This window comes from Triturus cristatus, chromosome 1_2, assembly GCF_964204655.1.
Source record: "Triturus cristatus chromosome 1_2, aTriCri1.1, whole genome shotgun sequence".
NCBI classification, from domain to species: Eukaryota; Metazoa; Chordata; class Amphibia; order Caudata; family Salamandridae; genus Triturus; species Triturus cristatus.
In genome coordinates, this window is record NC_140580.1 from 273,727,962 (window position 1) to 273,746,482 (window position 18,521).

An 18,521-nucleotide genomic window follows, 5' to 3' on the forward strand; every position below is an offset into this window, starting at 1 on the left:
TTCCTTCTCTTCCAGGGGATCCTCATCAATAGTCATAAGCACTGAATATTCCCGCCCATGTGCGGGGACCCCGGAAATAATAAAATCATATGTGTAAAAAACATACATATATACAGCTCTGTATATGTATAAACATATATTATTTTTTCCCAAGCAAATGCAGCCCCTAAAAAAGAAGGCTAGGCAATGTATAAATACACATCCATAATACATATAGGTATAATAAAACACCTAAATCTCTCTTTTTTTTTTTTTAATGAGGTAAAACACTAATGAGAAAGCAAAAAAGAGAAAACTGTGGGAAACACAGATCTACAACACATTGCTAGCCTGCAGGCTGCATTGCAATACAATACCATAGAGACTGAAAAGCCCTGTATAGGTAAAAACTGGCACCGTGCCTTTAAGGCAGCCCTGGCTTCCATATCCCATCATGCCTCAGGGGTGACAGTTAGGTCAGTTGTTCTTTCCGGCTCCTTCAGTCAGGACCCTGGAATTCAGCTCTCTTCTTTTTGACTTTTTAGTCAAGAATTATTTGCATTATAGTAATTTTTTGGACTTCCTCTTATTAATATTTGGGAAGAAGTCAGTATCCTGTATTTTTCTGACTGATTTTCTGCTATTTTTGTCAGAAATATGCCTTCTTTATTTATTCCATGTCCATCATGTGGAAAAAAGAAGGCCTCGTCAGACACACATGATGTGTGTATTGTCTGCCTGCCGGATTCTCACTCTCCAGCAACATGTCATCATTGTAAAGACCTTTCTAAAAGGACTTTAAAGGAGAGAGAGAGGATTAGACTCTACGGCTTGTCAGAACGGTCGACGTCGAGGCAGCTGGTCCCTGTTTGCTCCCCATCGGCGTCGGGCTCGGCGTCGAAGACTCCAGCGGCGGGATCGTCGCTGAGAGGTGAGGAATCCAGGGGTAGTCATGCTGCAAAAAGAAAATCGTCGTCGACTTTAGATACAGCGGCGAAGCGGATGCGTTCGTCGTCGACGACTTCGACGTCTAAAAGATCGGCGTCGAAGGATCGGCGTCACAGATCGACGTCTAAAAGGCATCTTTCGACGTCAAGGGAAGATCAATCGACGTCGAAACAGAGACATTGTTCGACGTCGAAGGAACATCATTCGACGTCGAGGCCTGTGAGAGATCAGTCGACGTCACAAGAGGTTCGTAGGCGTTCGACTCCGAAGTCGACGTCGAGACCAAGATCACCGTCAAGACCAAGTTCGCCGTCGAGGAAAGATCGATCGTCGGCGAAGAGGATGGCGACGTCGAGGCATTCGTCGTCGGAGCATTCCACGTCGAGGCAGACGCCTCCGTCAAGACCGACGTCGAGGCAGGAGCCTTCGTCGGAGTCGACGTTGAGGCAGGTGCCTCCGTCCTTGCAGGTCTCCAAGGCTTTGGAGAAGTCCAAAACGTCGAGGCGAGATTCCCCGTCTGGGTCCAGACCTCCGTTCAGACCAAGTCCTCCGTTGACGACGAGGTTCTCGACGTCGAGGCAAGAAAAATCTCCATTGATCCTCGAGGAGTCAAGTCCCAGGTCTCCGGTGATAGGCCTATCGCCGTCGAGGCGGTCCTCTGCAGAGGGTACTCAGGAGGTGTCGCATGTTCGCCTTACGATCCGGCCAGTTTCAAGGCGCAAATCCCCTCATAGACTGGTATATACAACTTCGGAACATGATTCACCACGTCTTATATCGATCTCGCCTTCAGGATCAGAGGGCTCGAGTTCAAGGTCCGAGTCACCGGAAATTGTGAATCAATCTCCAGTGCCTGCAAGAGAAATTAGTCCGCTTGAAGAGGGACATGCTGTACCTCAAAGTCCCGCAAGAGAGATACCTCAGGACTCGGCTATGTCTCACGCAGTCAAGGCCTCACTAACAAGGTTAAGAGACATGGACTTCCCAGCGAGACCGGTCAGATCACGTTCTCGGGGAAGAGATTCTCGACGTCGCTCTCGGACACCAAGGAGGCGATCCAGATCCTCCTCCCACAGGAGAGAGTCGACCAGATCGGAGAGAAGGCGCCGTAGGACCCCTTCTTCCTCCCCGTCATCTAGATCATCCAGAAGGGATTATTCGCCGACACTCTCGGAGACACCACCCTCCAGGGTATCTCCGGTGGATGATACCTCTACTTTTCAGGAAGTGTTGTGTAGAGGAGCTACAAAATTAAATATCCCTATGCCGGTTCAGGAGATCACCTCCTCCATAATCTTTGAAACTCTTCATGAACGAGCAGTGTCACGCCCACTGTTGCCGTTAGTCCCTGGTTTGCTGCAACCAGTAATGGATATTTTTCTCACGCCAGCGACCACCAAATCTGCACCGGCGCGGATTCTAAAGAAGTACCGTCCGGCTCTGGAAGATCCTCTGTTCCTAAGAGCAGATCCTCCACCGGACTCTGTCATCACCGCTGCTGCCAGAAAGACGCATGCAGTAGCGGGATCTTCAACGGTGCCCCCAGATAAAGACAGTAAGACGCAAGACTCTTGGGGGAGGAGAGTTTGCGGTTCGGCATCTTCTAGCCTAAAGGTGGCCAGCGCCTCAGCACTTCTGGGGCGCTATGATAGATCTTTGTGGGACTCTCTCCAGAGGTTCATTGAAAAAGTTCCATCAGAGGATAGACGGGACTTTGAAGAAATTTTGCACGAGGGAAGTCTGGTTTCTAACCAGATCATAAGTGCAGCGGCAGATGGGGCAACACTAGTAGCACATTCATATGCCCATGGAGTCACAGCCAGAAGATCATCTTGGCTCAGATTGACGGCCTTGAAGCCGGAAGCGCAGGCGAGAATACTAAATCTGCCTTTCTCGGGCAGTTCACTTTTTGGGTCTCATGCAGACGAAGAAATGGCCCGTATGAAAGCAGAACTGGAGACCATGAAAGCCGTGGGGCTTGAAAAGAGGAAAGAGTTTCGACGCCGCAGGGGAAATGACAGGCGTAACTACCAGCAGAGGGTTCAAACCCCTCAGTGGCAGAAGAACCAGGACCAGCAAGGTCAAAAGAAGCAGCAGTACCAGTCCCGCAGACCATCCAGGGGACGCGGTAACAACAGGCAGTCAAACGCTGGAAACAAGGCTCCAGGGAAGCAATGAGGAACCGCTTCCTCCGATGCTGTCCACCGCTCCGGTGGGAGGAAGTGTTGCGCATCATCTTCCAGAGTGGCAATCCATCACAAAGGACAAGTGGGTTCTGAATATACTGCGGCATGGGTACTCGCTTAGTTTCCGAAGCCACCCTCCATCGATTCCTCCTGTTCATTCGGCCCAGCATCTAACGCAGCTCAGAGAAGAGGTGGCGACTCTTCTGCTCAAATCTGCAATAGAAAAAGTACCCAAAAACCAAAGAGGAAAGGGAGTTTACTCCAGATACTTTCTGATTCAAAAAAGGAGTGCGAAGGTAGAGTTCAGACCCATTTTGGACCTACGGATACTGAACAAACACATGGAAGAGGAAAAATTGCGCATGCTGGCGCTCCACCAAATATATCCTCTTCTCCGGTTGGGCGATTGGATGTGTTCGCTGGACCTTCAGGACGCATATTTCCATATTCCTATCCAACGGAATCATCGGAAATTTCTCAGGTTTGCGGTGGGGAACTCTCACTATCAGTTCAAGGTTCTTCCATTTGGCCTGAAGTCCGCAATCGAGTATTCACAAAATGCGTGGCAGTAGTAGCGGCTGCTCTGAGGCGGGCAGGAGTCTTCGTCTACCCCTACCTAGACGACTGGCTAATAAAGGGTCCATCGCCTCAGTGTTCGATCGCAGCTGTCGCTTTGCCTGAACTTATGTCGCAAGTTGGGTCTCAGACTGAATGCCAAAAAGTCCAATTTTTCACCAACACAGAGGATCCACTACCTGGGTGCAACTATAGACTCCGTAGTAGGAAAAGTGTTTCCTCCGGAGGAAAGACAGTCATCCATTATCCTCAAAGGCAGGCAGATTCTATCCAACAATCTGTCGTCGGCAAGACAAATCTCATCTCTGCTAGGGGCCATGGCATCCTGCATTTTCCTAGTGCCCAATGCCAGGCTAAGGATGCGTCCTCTACAGCAAGATCTCGAGGACAAATGGGATCAAAGGAACTCCCTGTGGGACGAAAAAGTTTGCCTTTCCTCAGCGGCCAGGCAGTCAGTCAAGTGGTGGCTGAAGCCACTGAATCTACAAGTGGGGATCCCCTTCCATCAAGAACCCCCAACTCAGACCTTAATCACGGACGCATCCCTTCAAGGCTGGGGTGCGCATTTCGGGTCTCTGCAAACTCAGGGACGGTGGTCCAGCAGCGAGCAGTTGTACCACATCAACATGCTGGAGCTCAGGGCAGTCCACCTAGCCCTCAAAGCGTTCCTGCCTGCGATCACGACGAGTACCATTCTAGTACAGACGGACAATACCACCACAATGTACTACCTGAACAAGCAGGGGGGTACTCGATCCAGGACGCTCTCGCTGGAAGCTCAGTCCCTGTGGCACTGGATCCTAGCAAGGAACATCTCATTGAAAGCGGTGCACCTACCAGGAGAACTCAACGTGCAAGTGGACTTACTCAGTCGTCATTTTCAAGAACCAGAGGACTGGGTAATAAACGACGAGGTGTTAGAAGACATCTTCGGGAAATGGGGGCGTCCGCAAGTGGACCTCTTCGCGGACGAGCACAACACAAAATGCCGAGGCTTCGCCTCAAGATACCATCGACCAGGATCCCCAGGGAATGCCCTTTTGATCAATTGGTCAATGACATTTGTGTACGCTTTTCCGCCTCTCCCACTAATCCCCAAGGTGGTGACCAAGCTGCAGAATTCATCTGCCAAGATGATCCTCATAGCACCGGACTGGCCGAGGCAGTGGTGGTACACGGATCTCCTGCACATGTCGATCCGCCCCCACAAACGGCTGCCGTGCAGGCCGGACTTGTTATCCAAGATGCAGGGGAAGATTTACCATCCCAGCCTTCCCTCGCTGAGCTTAACAGCATGGCTCCTGAAGTCCTCCAGTATGGACATCTGAACCTCCCTCAAGAGTGTATGTCCATATTTAAGGAAGCCAGGAGGCCTTCGACAAGACATTCCTACTTTTGTAAGTGGAAAAGATTTTACATTTGTTGTGCTCAGCATCATTATGATCCAACAAAATGCCAGGAGGATGTAATTTTGCCCTATCTTCTTCATTTAGCGAGGGCAGGGTTGAAATTTTCATCCATAAAGGTTCACCTAGCAGCCATAACAGCATACAGGCGTTCGCCTTCGCAGCAGTCATTTTTTAAGTTACAGGTGGTGAAGGATTTCTTGCAAGGTCTCAAGAAAGTCTATCCCCCTGTTAGACCTCCCTCTCCTTCTTGGGAGCTAAACTTGGTTCTATCAAGGCTCATGGGTTCTCCCTTTGAGCCTATTCATAAGGCTAGCCTACAGCACCTCACATGGAAGACAGCCTTTTTAATAGCCATCACTTCAGCACGGAGGGTCAGTGAGATACAGGCCCTCTGTTCTAAAGAACCCTACACTACGTTTCATCTCAATAGGGTAGTGATGAGGACTCATCCTTCATTCCTGCCTAAGGTGGTATCGGACTTTCATGTAAATCAAGCCATCTCCTTGCCAACCTTTTTTCCCAACCCCTCCTCTCCGGCAGAGAGGGCGTTGCATTCTTTAGATGTCAAAAGGGTCCTAAAATTCTATCTAGATAGGACTAAGAATGTCAGGAAATCTGATCAACTGTTTGTGAACTACGGGTTGTCCGTATGGGCTTTGCTGCTTCCAAACGTTCCATTGCTAGGTGGATTGTTTCAAGTAGTACGTTGGCCTACCAACTGGCTCAGAAACCATTGGGGGCGCGCCCTAGAGCGCACTCTACAAGAGGAAAAGCGGCTACCGCTGCTTTTCTCAATAATGTCCCACTCTCCGAGATCTGCAAAGCAGCCACTTGGAGATCTGTCCACACCTTTACCAGACACTATTGTCTGGATTCGGACACCAGAGCAGACACTCAAGTAGGACAAGCCTCCTTGAGGAATCTGTTCCATACATAATCAGTTTCATGATTTTCTTATTCCATGTGTGGTACAATCTTTTTTTCATTTGCCTGCAGGTGGAAGGTGAGCTTGCTACTCTATTCAGTGCTTATGACTATTGATGAGGATCCCCTGGAAGAGAAGGGTAAGTTACTTACCTGTAATCCTAGTTCTCTTCCAGGGGTATCCTCATCAAAGTCATAAGCAACCCACCCACCTCCCCAGGCAAATGAGGAGAAGTGTATTATTCATTATGGAAAGGATATATCTTTGTGTTTAGGACTACGGTCCCGCAAAGAACAACTGACCTAACTGTCACCCCTGAGGCATGATGGGATATGGAAGCCAGGGCTGCCTTAAAGGCACGGTGCCAGTTTTTACCTATACAGGGCTTTTCAGTCTCTATGGTATTGTATTGCAATGCAGCCTGCAGGCTAGCAATGTGTTGTAGATCTGTGTTTCCCACAGTTTTCTCTTTTTTGCTTTCTCATGAGTGTTTTACCTCATTAAAAAAAGAAAAAGAAAAAAGATTTAGGTGTTTTATTATACCTATATGTATTATGGATGTGTATTTATACATTGCCTAGCCTTCTTTTTTAGGGGCTGCATTTGCTTGGGAAAAATAATATATGTTTATACATATACAGAGCTGTATATATGTATGTTTTTTACATATATGATTTTATTATTTCCGGGGTCCCCGCACATGGGCGGGAATATTCAGTGCTTATGACTTTGATGAGGATACCCCTGGAAGAGAACTAGGATTACAGGTAAGTAACTTACCCTTACTGTCTTTCCTCTTTATATTAATTACAAGCTTTTTTCTGACCTTCCACACTGTAGCTGCTAAAGCAGTGTAGGCGGGGAGGGTTCACGACGTCCATGCTCACTACCACTTCAGTAATAGGAGTCTATAAAAATACAAAAGCTGCACTGCATGAGCCTATTTATGCAGCACAGCTGGATGTCAGCAGAAGCTTTTGCCTGGATCCATGTTCCCTGCTGGCCTCGCCACCTACCATTTGGGTGTAAATAAAGGTGAGAGCCACCCCTTGCTGATACTGATAATCTGATCCGTACACTTTCCAACAATGAAATTGCTCTCTTTTCCATGAAGCAGCCAGACTTGCTATGTATTTATCATGTCTCTTGTCTGTTACCATTTAAAAAGTAACCATTTTTTCCCTTCAAATAAACTGCAGAGCTTCCAGTCCTTGCACACCTCCCTGATGGGCCCCACACTTCTAAGACTAAGTGTGGTGTAGGTTACACTTGAAAGAACTCACTACTCAAGCCCTCGCAAATCCCCCTGAGTGGCTCTGATCACAAGCCTGTCTTCCTGTCTCCTTTCCCCATCCACTTCAATGCTTTTCCATGCACCAAGAGGAACACTACCTTTAATACCAAAGTTTCTCTCTAAGTGCCAAGATCAGCTTGCGTGCTCCCAAAATTATTTTGGGCGTTAAGAAAAAGAATGGTGAAAGCACGCAACCTACAGGGAACACAGTTCGTATGGCAAAGCAACACTTTGTCGCATATAGAAAGCTACACTTGAGAAATTAAATTTCGATCTCCGGTCTTGCTCGGTGGATAGTTAAATGCATTTATATATGTTGTGCAAAGTTCAAACAAACTATACATGCTGTGCCAGGAGCACCATCAACTAGGAAGAAAGGAGCCACAATGACCTTTTTGGTTTTTTTTTTAGGTAACATACCAGGAGGCATGTAAGGTTGCTGCTTTGTGAACACAATGCACCTTTACTAGACTTTCCTTTGTGGACATCCAAGACTAGCAAGAGGCTCATGTTGGGCAAACTATACTCAAAACTTTATTTCAGACTTCTGCCTAATCTGCTCGGTAACCACCAATTGAGGGGGGAATACCCTGCTTTATAGACTATGCAAAAAATAGGGTATACAGCAACACATGATACAAATGGGATGTATTACTGACCCTGTAACTATCTGTAGCTTGTAGTGATGTAGATTGCATGCATTTTCCTGCCTCGCTAAATGTTGCTGTTGTACTCTAAATATTCATTCAATATACACCTGCACACATTTACTATTCTGCTTCGCTTAATTGATTTAATACACTCAGACATTTGGCAGGGGCGGACAGAGCACATTCTGAGGTGGAGTCTTTGAAGTGATGCATTGTGGCTTCAGGGAAGAAGTATCAAGGTATCTCAAGATTGTGAAAACAACTTGCAAACATTCGCACCCAACCCTACATGGCAAAAGCATGCAAAGCAAATGAACTGCAGCACTATAAGCCACAATCTGATAGTTAAAGGATAAGTAAAATGTTCTTCTCTTTTAGCAACTGATTCTCAAAGATAGACCTGCATTTCTTCAAATACAAATTATAAAATTACCAATACAAATTTGCATCCGTTTTAATTTTCATTTTCGGTTTTGCCACTGTAGCACTAAAGTGAATTTTTCATTTTAATCTAACATTTTTGTCAGATGTTGGTTTTGTTTTTTCAATCATAGTGGAATAATCCCTTTTCTATTCTAGGCAGGCGCTGGATAAAGCAAATGTTCGTTGGAGCTTTCCTTATTCCAGCAATGGTGTGTGGCACTGCCTTTTTTATCAACTTTATTGCAATCTACTATCATGCTTCGAGAGCAATTCCTTTTGGAACAATGGTAAGTGGCTTGATCGGCTAGTTTGTTTTGTGTGCATCTTATCCCATTATGTATTTCAAAACTGAGATGCATAGCAGAGCTACAGTATCTTAAGTATTTAAATGTTATGTACTTACATTTAACATATTGAAGAAGTCCATTTTCTAGCACTTTTGTTTGGTTTAAAATATTAAGTCCAGCTACTCAGATTAATACTACTATACGTTTGGCTGAAAAAACACTGTACTAATCCTTATTTAAACCTATATGGAGAGGGAACATATAATTTGAATAAGATGAACACACATTGTGCTAAATAATAATGCATCTTTAAGAATTTAAGAGGCTTCTAGCTTGCCCATCTAGGAGGGCAGTCAGTGAGGTGTTTAATTTTTCTGGTTCACTTGAAAAGGATCACCAACACTGCTACCCTTTTAGTCTGTTTTTGGCTAAAACCTTTCAGGTATTTGTGTGGTTTTTTTGTGTCTTTTTTCCATATTTGACATTTTCAAATGTTTTCTTAAATGTTCCATAATTTTTTTATTAATGAAGTGCATTTTCTTTTGTGACATGTTCCAGAGCTGTTTTTCTCCTCAATACTTTGTCACCGTGACACATCTTTTTAACAAATGTCCTTTGTGTTCAGACAAAGAGGTCCTGGAAGGATGTACACAATGTGTACTCCATTTTTCTTTTAGATTATTTCTCAATCACAAGGTGCAAAATATTATCTATGAAATCACACTCCTATGTGAGGCTTTACTTCCAAAACCAGAATCTAGGCTGATGGAGCCTTTGGTTTAAGTGTTATTGGTAACCCCTATGCATATATTCCGGACTCTTGCGGTCATAAAACCTGCAGTCTCGGAGCTGTTCCACTTTAAAGTCTTCTGATTCTCTAGTTGTGTCTGCAGCTAGGAAACATTACAGTTTCCGCTACTTCACTTGGTGATATAGTCGAGAGCTTTGTGATTTCATGGATTATTGCTTCCTATAGATAACATGAACATGATTTTTTTTTTTTTTTTTTTTTGAAAATTTTATTGAACAATAAGTCAATTACAAGCATGGGCCTACAACCACCAGGGCCGGCCGCTAGATTCAGACAGGATCATACAGATGTTAAGGCAGTAGTCGACTCCCGGGGCCCAGCCCCGTACATGGCTCCGGATAGTCCTAGGGAAGCAGGATACATAGGTTTAACATAAATAACAAATAAAAACAAAAGGCGAGGCGTAAGGGCAAAAGATGTGGGTCAGGCTACATCCGGGGGACTCTACTTCAGACCTTCAAGTAGCTATCGGGAGAAAGGAGTACTGATAGGTCGGAGGGGGGGGTCACGGGAGAGGAACGTCTATATTCGGTTATTCCAGAAGTCGCAAGGAACCATCAAGGGTCAGGGGGACAAAGCAATATCGGTGTCCACTAGGGGGGGAATACAGATATCCCCACGATACGCGTTCCATTGCCCCCAGATTCTACCCCATGCCCCCGGTTTACCACGAGCCACATACACAGTCTTCTCCCTGAACATGCACCAGTCCATGTTCTCCTTCCATACGGACACGGTGGGAGGCCGCTGGGAACCCCAAAGCTGCGCTATATCTCTCTTGGCAATCATGTTCCCCAGGGCCGCCCACCGAGTCTGAGCCGCGTTATAATCATTGGGCTCCCACACATTCAGGACACAGCGACGCACCTCCGGCAGCAGCACAACCCCGGTGACTTGTCCCATGACCACGTGAACCCGGCGCCAGTATTCCGCCACCTCGCGACACTCCCAAAGGATATGGAGAAAGGTGGCTCTGAGTCCACATCCCCGCTTACAGAGCCCGTCTTCAGAAAATCCCATCGAGACCAAACGGGGACCCGTCACATACACCCGGTGGAGAATCTTGAGTTGGACCAGGCGGAGACGGGCTGGAATGGCCACTTCCTTGGGGGACGACAGTGCGGACTGCCAGTCCTCGTCGTCCAGTTCCACCCCATCCCCCGTCCACGCCTCCCGGAGGCGCACCAAGAGGTCAGCCCGATTATTGATAAGTTTTTTATAAATTAATGAGATAGTACTGTCGGGGACATGACCATCGAGTATGCGGTCCTCGAGGGGCGAAGAAGCCGGGATCTTGGTCCCCTCCCCAAAAACAGAGAGCAGGGCGTGCCGAATCTGGGCGTAGCGGAAGAACTCCTTTCCGTAAGTTCGTATTCGCTCTGGAGCGCCGCGAATGTTTTAACCGCACCCTTAGTCCATAGGTCTCCCACTCTACTAATACCAATCGTGTCCCAACGTTCAAACCCCTTCGTTGTCCAGAGGCTTCCCAGGCGGTCAGAGGCAAACAGAGGAGTGGCACATGTTAATCGCTCACTCCAGCCCAAGGCTACATTGGCCGCCTTCCAGATCCGTACCGCAATCTTAGTAGGGCCCGTAAGGGTCCGTCCAGCCGAGCTGGAGTAAAGTGCCCTGTTATAGTTTCCGCCGGGAAGCAGGAATTTATCCATCTCATACGCCGGATTCAAGCCAGGCGCATACGTGGCATGGTTAATGGCCGATAGCTGTGAGGCCCAATAATACCTGCGAATGTCGGGAAGCGCGATGCCCCCGTCGTACCAGGGGAGAGTAAGCTTTGCCAGAGCGATACGCGCCCGTCCGTCCCACACCAGTCTTCTCTGCAGGCTCTCCACCTCCCGAAAGTAGGACACAGGAATAACATCGAAGGAGTTCTGAAGTGCATAGAGAAATCTGGGAAGGGACATCATTTTAAACAGTGCTGCCCGACCCAGCGGGGACAAGGGCAGCTTACACCACCGAGCCGTGTCCTCCCTCAGACGCCGAAGTGGAAGCAGGAGATTCTGCTCATAGCGAGCCACCGGGTCCATCGAGACGTATATTCCCAAGTATTTAAAGCCGGACAGAGATAATTGGATCGGAAGCCGAGGCGGCAAGAGAGGAGGGTCACCGGAGATAGGATAGACACAGGATTTAGACCAGTTAATCGTTAGACCCGAATTTCTCCCAAAGGAAGTCAGAACATCAAAGAGAACATCAAGCGACTGCCGCGGCGAGGTGAGATACAGGAGAATATCGTCCGCATACAACGAGACCCGATCCTCGAAGCCCGGGGCCCACCGGATCCCTCTGATCGAGGGCTCCCAGCGGAGCCAAGCGGCGAGCGGCTCCAAGGCAAGAGCAAAGAGCAGAGGGGACAACGGGCACCCCTGCCTCGTACCCCTACCGAGAGCGAAGGGCCGAGAGACCCGCCCATTAACTACCACCTGAGCCATTGGTCCCGTGTAAAGAAGCTTCACCCAGCCAAGAAATCCCTCCCCAAAGCCGAATTTGGTCAAGACAGCCCAGAGGAATGGCCACTCGATGGTATCAAAGGCCATCGTGGCGTCTAAAGAAACCAGCACGGCTGGTTCGGAGAGGTACTCCGCCCTGGCGAGGGCGCCGTGAAGACGCCGCAAGTTAAGAGCGGTGTTACGGTGAGGGATGAAGCCGCATTGATCCGGATGAATCAAATCGCAGATGACGCTCAACAAACGATTGGCAAGGACTTTAGCCAGGATTTTAGGCTCTGCATTTAGCAGTGAAATAGGCCTGTAGGAGGCACAGCGATCCCGTGGCTTACCGTCCTTGGGGATCACGACTATCGTAGCCAGACGCTGGTCGTCAGGAAGGGAGCCTGCCTCAAGGGACTCCTGAAACATACGACGGAGGAAGGGCGCGAGTTTATCAGGGCGCAACTTATATAATTCAATAGGCAGCCCGTTGGGACCCATCGCCTTGCCCGAACGAAGGGACCGAATCGCAGTTGCAATTTCATCTACAGACAAGGGGGCGTCCAGCTGCTCACGGTCTTAGGCGGACAGGCCGGGCAAAGCAATATCCCTAAGCAGAAGGCAAGAGTCCTCTTCATCCCTATCAGTCACCGGGGAGTACACGGCCCGGAGGTGGTCAGCGAAACATTCCACAATCTCACCAGGCTCAGTCACACACACTCCATCCGAGACACACAGCACCGGGACCACACGATTCACTCTCTCCTTCTTATCCAGCCACGCAATCAACTTTCCCGCCTTGTCCCCGGCCTCATACAATCGACCCTGCTGCTCCCTATACATCGTTTTGGCAGCGTCAGTGACAAGAGACCTGTATTCAAACTGTTTCAGGCTGAGGGCATGGAGCCCGTCCGGAGTGACACCCGTCTCCAAGGCCGACTCCAGCCCCGAAATGTCAGTCTCCAACTTCACCACTGCCTCACTCTTGAGCTTCTTAGCCACCACTATCTGGGAGAGGGCGTGTCCGCGGATTACGGTTTTAAAGGCTTCCCACAAGGACATTGCGGACGACACCGACCCCTCGTTTTCAAGGAAGTATTGGTCCATAGCCTTAACCAGGCTGTCGCGAGTCATAGGGTCTCGCAGGTACCACGGGTTAATAGGAGCAATCCGCCCTGCAGACCGCGGCTCGGTGTCAAAGAGCAGCCACAGCGGGGAATGATCGGAAATACCCCGCGCCAGGTGCCTAACCTCTCGAATCCGACCAGTCTGCGCCGCGGGCATAAGGAAATAGTCTAACCTAGAAAGACTCCCATGCGCCCCAGAGTGAAAGGTGTACTGACATTGGGTCGGATGCATTAATCTCCAACTATCCACCAGGCCGAAGGTCTCCAGCAGGCCACCAAGCCATGCGTGGGCAGCGGGGAGGGCCCTGGGTGGGTGACGATCCAGGTCACCCGAAACCACCGAATTAAAGTCCCCGCCCATAAGCAAAAGACCTTCCGGAAGTTCAAGCAGCATTCGACCCAAGTCAGCGAAGGTGGAGTTCTGGAGGCCCGGGGGGACGTAAACTGAGACCAGGGAAAGGGGCTGCCCCTCCCACCTCCCAGTCAGACACACATAGCGCCCTCTGTCATCCGAGATTACCCTAGTGATATCCAACGGAAGTGAGGATCGCAGGAGAATGCCCGCCCCCCTGGAACCAGTTGTGAAACCAGAATGGGCCACGAGGCGGTATCCCCCCCTGTTCATTGCATGACAAACATTGCCAACCAGATGCGTCTCCTGGATAAACACCACATCAGGAGTCAGACGACGCAAATACTGCAGTACTACCCCCCGTTTGATACGATCCCCCAACCCATTGACGTTCCATGACATCAGTCTCAACCCGCCCCCCCCCCATCCCCTCCAATAGATCAAAGGCCCCCCAGTCAGTAGCACAGTTCCCGAATCTGGATAAAAATCAATACCTCGCTCTACGAACAAAAAACACACAGCAAAACAACCCCTCCCTCCCCCCAACCCCCCCCCAAATCCAACTCCCCCCACCCTGCACCCCTGCGGGCCAGAAAACCCCCCCAACTTGCAGTGTGCCTGTCGCCCTACTAACCCCATTCTACGAAAAGACCCCGGAGGAGGAAAGGGACCCGTCCCCGCCCGCCCCCCACACAGGTCCTAGTGAGACAAAATGAACAAAAGAAGTAAAACCCAGCTGAACAATGCAAAATGGCAAAATCAAGGACCAAAAGTCACTCCAAAGGGGACCCGTCACCTTCGGCGCCTGCAGAGGGCCCGGGACGGACACCTCTGTCCGGCAGCGAGTCCAGCCAGTCACTCACGGCCACAGGAGAGTCAAAAAAGGCAGTCCGATCCTCATGTTCCACTCGGAGTTTTGCAGGGTAGAGCATAGAGTACTTTAGGCCCAGTTCACGGAGACGACGCTTCACCCCCTGGAATCCCATCCGCTGTTTCTGGACAAGTTGGGTAAAGTCCGGATAAAAGTTAATGGATGAGTTCTCATGACGAACCGGGCCGTGGACCCGTGAGGCCTGCAGAATCGCATCTCGGTCTCTATAGTGGAACAGTTTGGCCACGATAGGCCTCGGGGGGGCCCCCAGCCGTGGCCGACCGCCCGGAACTCGATGGGCCCGCTCCACAGCAAAGAACTTACTTAGGCCTGCAGGGGCCAACTGTTGGAGGATGAGGTCCTCGACCAGGAGGTCAACCGGGCGGCTGTCGGAGGACTCCGGTACGCCTATGACACGGATGTTGTTGCGTCGGGCCCTTCCCTCGAAGTCCTCCAGCCGCCGGGCCATCCGATCATTGACCGCCTTAATGTCACCAAGCGCGGCCTGCAGGTCCGACACATCCGTACCAAGGGTGGAGGTCCGCACATCGAGAGCCTGAACCCTCTCGTTAGTTTTGGAGAGATCTGCCCGAATTAGGGTGACATCAATTGCCACCGTGTCGATTTTACGGGCCAGGGCCTCGTATTGTGTGGCGATGGTTTCCCTGATGCCGTCAATGGCGCCCATGATGTCCTGCAGGGAAAGCTCCGGAGAGACGGTCGTGCCACCACCGACGGCATCCGGGGGGGGGGCCGGTCGCTCCAGGGGACCCTCTGCCCTGAGTGTAGCGGTCCATGTTGTTGGCCTGGACCGGTCCCCCGCGGAGGGAGGCCTTAGTCTTACGCCCCTCGGGGCCCCCCTTGCCCCCCATGTGGTCACGGACACCGAAGGGGACCGCCGATCAAGAGTCGTAGGGGCACCGGCACCGCAGACCAGCGCCTCACCAGAGACCACAATATAGCGGTGCGGGGGGACCCAAGGCAATGGGCACACTAGTGGCAGGTGGAGACAAGGCCTCGCGCAGAGGCCAAGGAAACACCCCGCCACATCAAGTGCAGTCGCAGGCCAGCCCCCCGAAGTCCGAAAGTGAAACCGAAAGTGGTAAAGCGGCCACTGGCACCGCACTGCAGCCGCTGTTGTTCAATTACGACACGGCTCCACGGTTCACCTTCGCCCCGGGCACCTCCGTCGGGTGGGTCCCAAAAGTTCGAACAACGACAACTCAGGATTCCCAGGTCCGATTCGAGTTCTGAAAAGAGATACGTGCTCAGCCGGTCTTCATCTGCCAGATTCCATAAACCACATCAGGATATTCTCAGGATATATTCCGAGGAGCAGCAAGGGTCCGGGGAGCCCTGTGCTCACGCGACCATCTTGGATGCGCGCTAGGCTCCTCCCCCATGAACATGATTTTTGGCAAATTGTGAAGAAGGAAGGATGGTAATGTCTAACCAGATCATCAGTTCATCAGTTCAGCAAAGGACTCAGCAGCTCGAGACATCGTCTCCCCATGAGCACTCCACAAGGTTACGCGTGACATCCTTAATGTGACAAGATGAACAAAAGGTCTTGGGCATGTATTTCTCTGGCTCTTCCTTTTTAAGTCCACATGCAGATAAAATAATTCCTTCCATCGATTTAAGTGACAAAAGTACTGTTACAGAATAACAAAACAATACCCATGAACTATGTCAATAAACTATTGGGAAAACGATCAAGAGTAGTAGAGTTACTGGCATTGGGCTTGGAGTACAAACATTTCCCTGTCAGCAGTCCATCTTCAATGCTTGCAGCTCTGGAAGGTGAATGAGCTTACAAAGTATCTTTGAGGATAGCCACAGCTGGCGATAGACTGTGGTGTTCTGCAAGGATTTGATCTTGAGTGGGAGACACTGCAGATCAGCTTGTTCTCTACAGAAGAAAACACAGAATGTGAAGCCTTCACATCAAGATTCTCGGAGTTCTGGTGCAATTTCCTTTTGATGAACTTCATCCAGTGCCTTTGTTCCCCAAAGTCCTCATTAAGATGATGTGGTGCAAGATGATAATGATTCTTATTTCTCTGGATTGGCTTAGACACTATCGGGACCTACTTCACCTACTGTTTCAATTTCAGAAGTCTGTTTTATCTTGCCATATGAGTGCATGAAGGTCCAGAAAGAAGTTAAGAGGCATTTCGCTCTCTTCATACACTTTTTAGTGTAAGAGATATTGTGTATCGTGTTCTCAGTGATGGACTTGAAAACTTGCCATGAAGAGATTACTCTTTGTACCGTACTTATTTAATAAAATCTGCTGTTCAGATCTCTTCCGTAAAAGTGCATTTGGCTGCCATCACTGCTTATGTGAAGACTCTTTCCCAGATAATTATTCAGTTTCTCACTGTTTAAGGATTTTCTTGAGGTTATGAGGAATGTTTATCCCTATCCAGGAGACCCTCTCCCTCTTCACAGTTAAACGTTCTTCTTTCCATACTGTTGAATTCTGCATTTGAAACCGTGGACATGGCCGATCTGCAACGCCTGTTAGGACAGTATCCTTGTTCGAGCATAAGACAAAACCCAGAAGCATGACTGAGTTTGAGGCTTCAGGTTTGAAGGAACTGTGTTTGGTTTTACACCTTAATGAATTTTCTTAAGAAATCCTTCTGCTCGTACTATGTTTGGCTATGAATACACTTGTTCTGCATACTCCTGCAATGTAGTGTTGGGCTCGAACTGTTGCAATTTGTTTTGCTTCAAATAAGTCTTTCGGGTCGCAAGGTCTTGGTCGCTCCTCCTCAGATTGTAAATGCGCTTGGGCACTGAATCCATTGTTAGATTGATTGCATGTTAGGTGATTGATTAGATTTGCCCCCGATCCCGGGATGTTGGTCGATGACCATCGTGGCCCTCAGAGCTCGTTGCCTTTTTTCCCATAGCCAAGAAGACTTTTCGTCACATCTACTTTTCATTCAACTTCCTCCTTTCAAACCGCTCAGAATGTCGTTGAATAACCAGGCTTCACGACCCTTGGGGTGCCCCCTCCCCCTCCGCCCCCGACGACAAAGAATGAATGGAAAGGACTCATTTAAAAAAGATGCCCTCTGTGTCGCTTAAAGTACTCTTGGGCTGACCTCGTCCTCGGAGACAATGGACATTACGGTGAGGCAAACCCGCTAGGTACCAAAGATGATGATCTGGTGGGTCATTGTTCTCCGGCCCACCAACCCAGTCTCAAGACCATCGAATCTGACACCTCCGACCCAGAGGAAGGAGTTCAAGAGGAGAAAGAGTTGGTTAAGAATGCCCCATCTACCTATGTCGATCCCGGACCTCATCTAAATACCACGCAGAGACGTGCGAGTACGGTCAACACCAAACCTCTTCTAAGACACATAAGCGGCTGCATGTTGAAGCCAAGCACTGCCCCTCTGCCCTGTACATAGGCCACCACAGCTCTCGGGCGCGCCACCGCTTTTGGTCTCTGAGCATCACTGAAACAAGAGCTGAGACGGGATGTAGCCAAAAGCCTTGACTCCCAGTGACTCAGGACACTGAGACCACGTGTAAGCACTAAAGTCTTGAAGTTAAAGCCTCTGTTGAGGCCTAAACCAACGTTCGCCGACTCCAAGGAGAGTCGGCGAGGAGAGAAAAGCTCCAGTAAGATCTTGATTAAGTGCAGCAGCGCATCATCATCCACCCATGCAGAGGCAAGATTTCTTCTTCATAAAATACGCACAATCTTCAGACATTCCTCTGCTGCTACAACACCCCAAAAGACCTAAGGACAAGGCTGTTGGTTTCTCTCCTACACCCATTCCACTTTCTCACCCTCCTACTACACCACCACCTACTGTGACTTCCCCTCAGAAGGTAACTGAGTCGTACGCACACACAGGCAGCTCTACCCCCTACTCTTCAGCAGAACATTTTGATGCCTCAGTCTACCCACACCCAATTGATGATCCTTGGGACAGCTTTGATGTGGATCCTCCCGGGCTCCTGACCTTTACCATGTCCCTTTTAGGGCTTCCTCTCCAGACGACTCCACAGCATACCATTACTACCTATCACACTAAAGGATGATGACTTTTTGGTGGAGAAGCACTCCAGAACTGAGCACTGTCTCCAATATTTGCCCATGCTCAAGGTGATGATCAAATATGCCCCTGAGACCTTCAAGGAGCCAGTGAAATTCTGGGTGGTAACACCCAGGATGGAAGAAGAAGCTCAAGCTGTCATACAGTTCCTACT

At 49.3% G+C, this 18,521-nt stretch overlaps 1 protein-coding gene across 1 annotated transcript in view; it reads left to right on the top strand.

The window, feature by feature from the left end:
* Positions 1–18,521, top strand: part of TM9SF3 (transmembrane 9 superfamily member 3) — a 333,675-nt gene that overhangs the window by 191,198 nt on the left and 123,956 nt on the right. Inside the window, exon 9 of the mRNA XM_085603668.1 lies at positions 8,547–8,677. Within this exon, the coding sequence (XP_085459794.1) occupies positions 8,547–8,677 (131 nt within the window). The remainder of the gene's footprint in view (positions 1–8,546; positions 8,678–18,521) is intronic.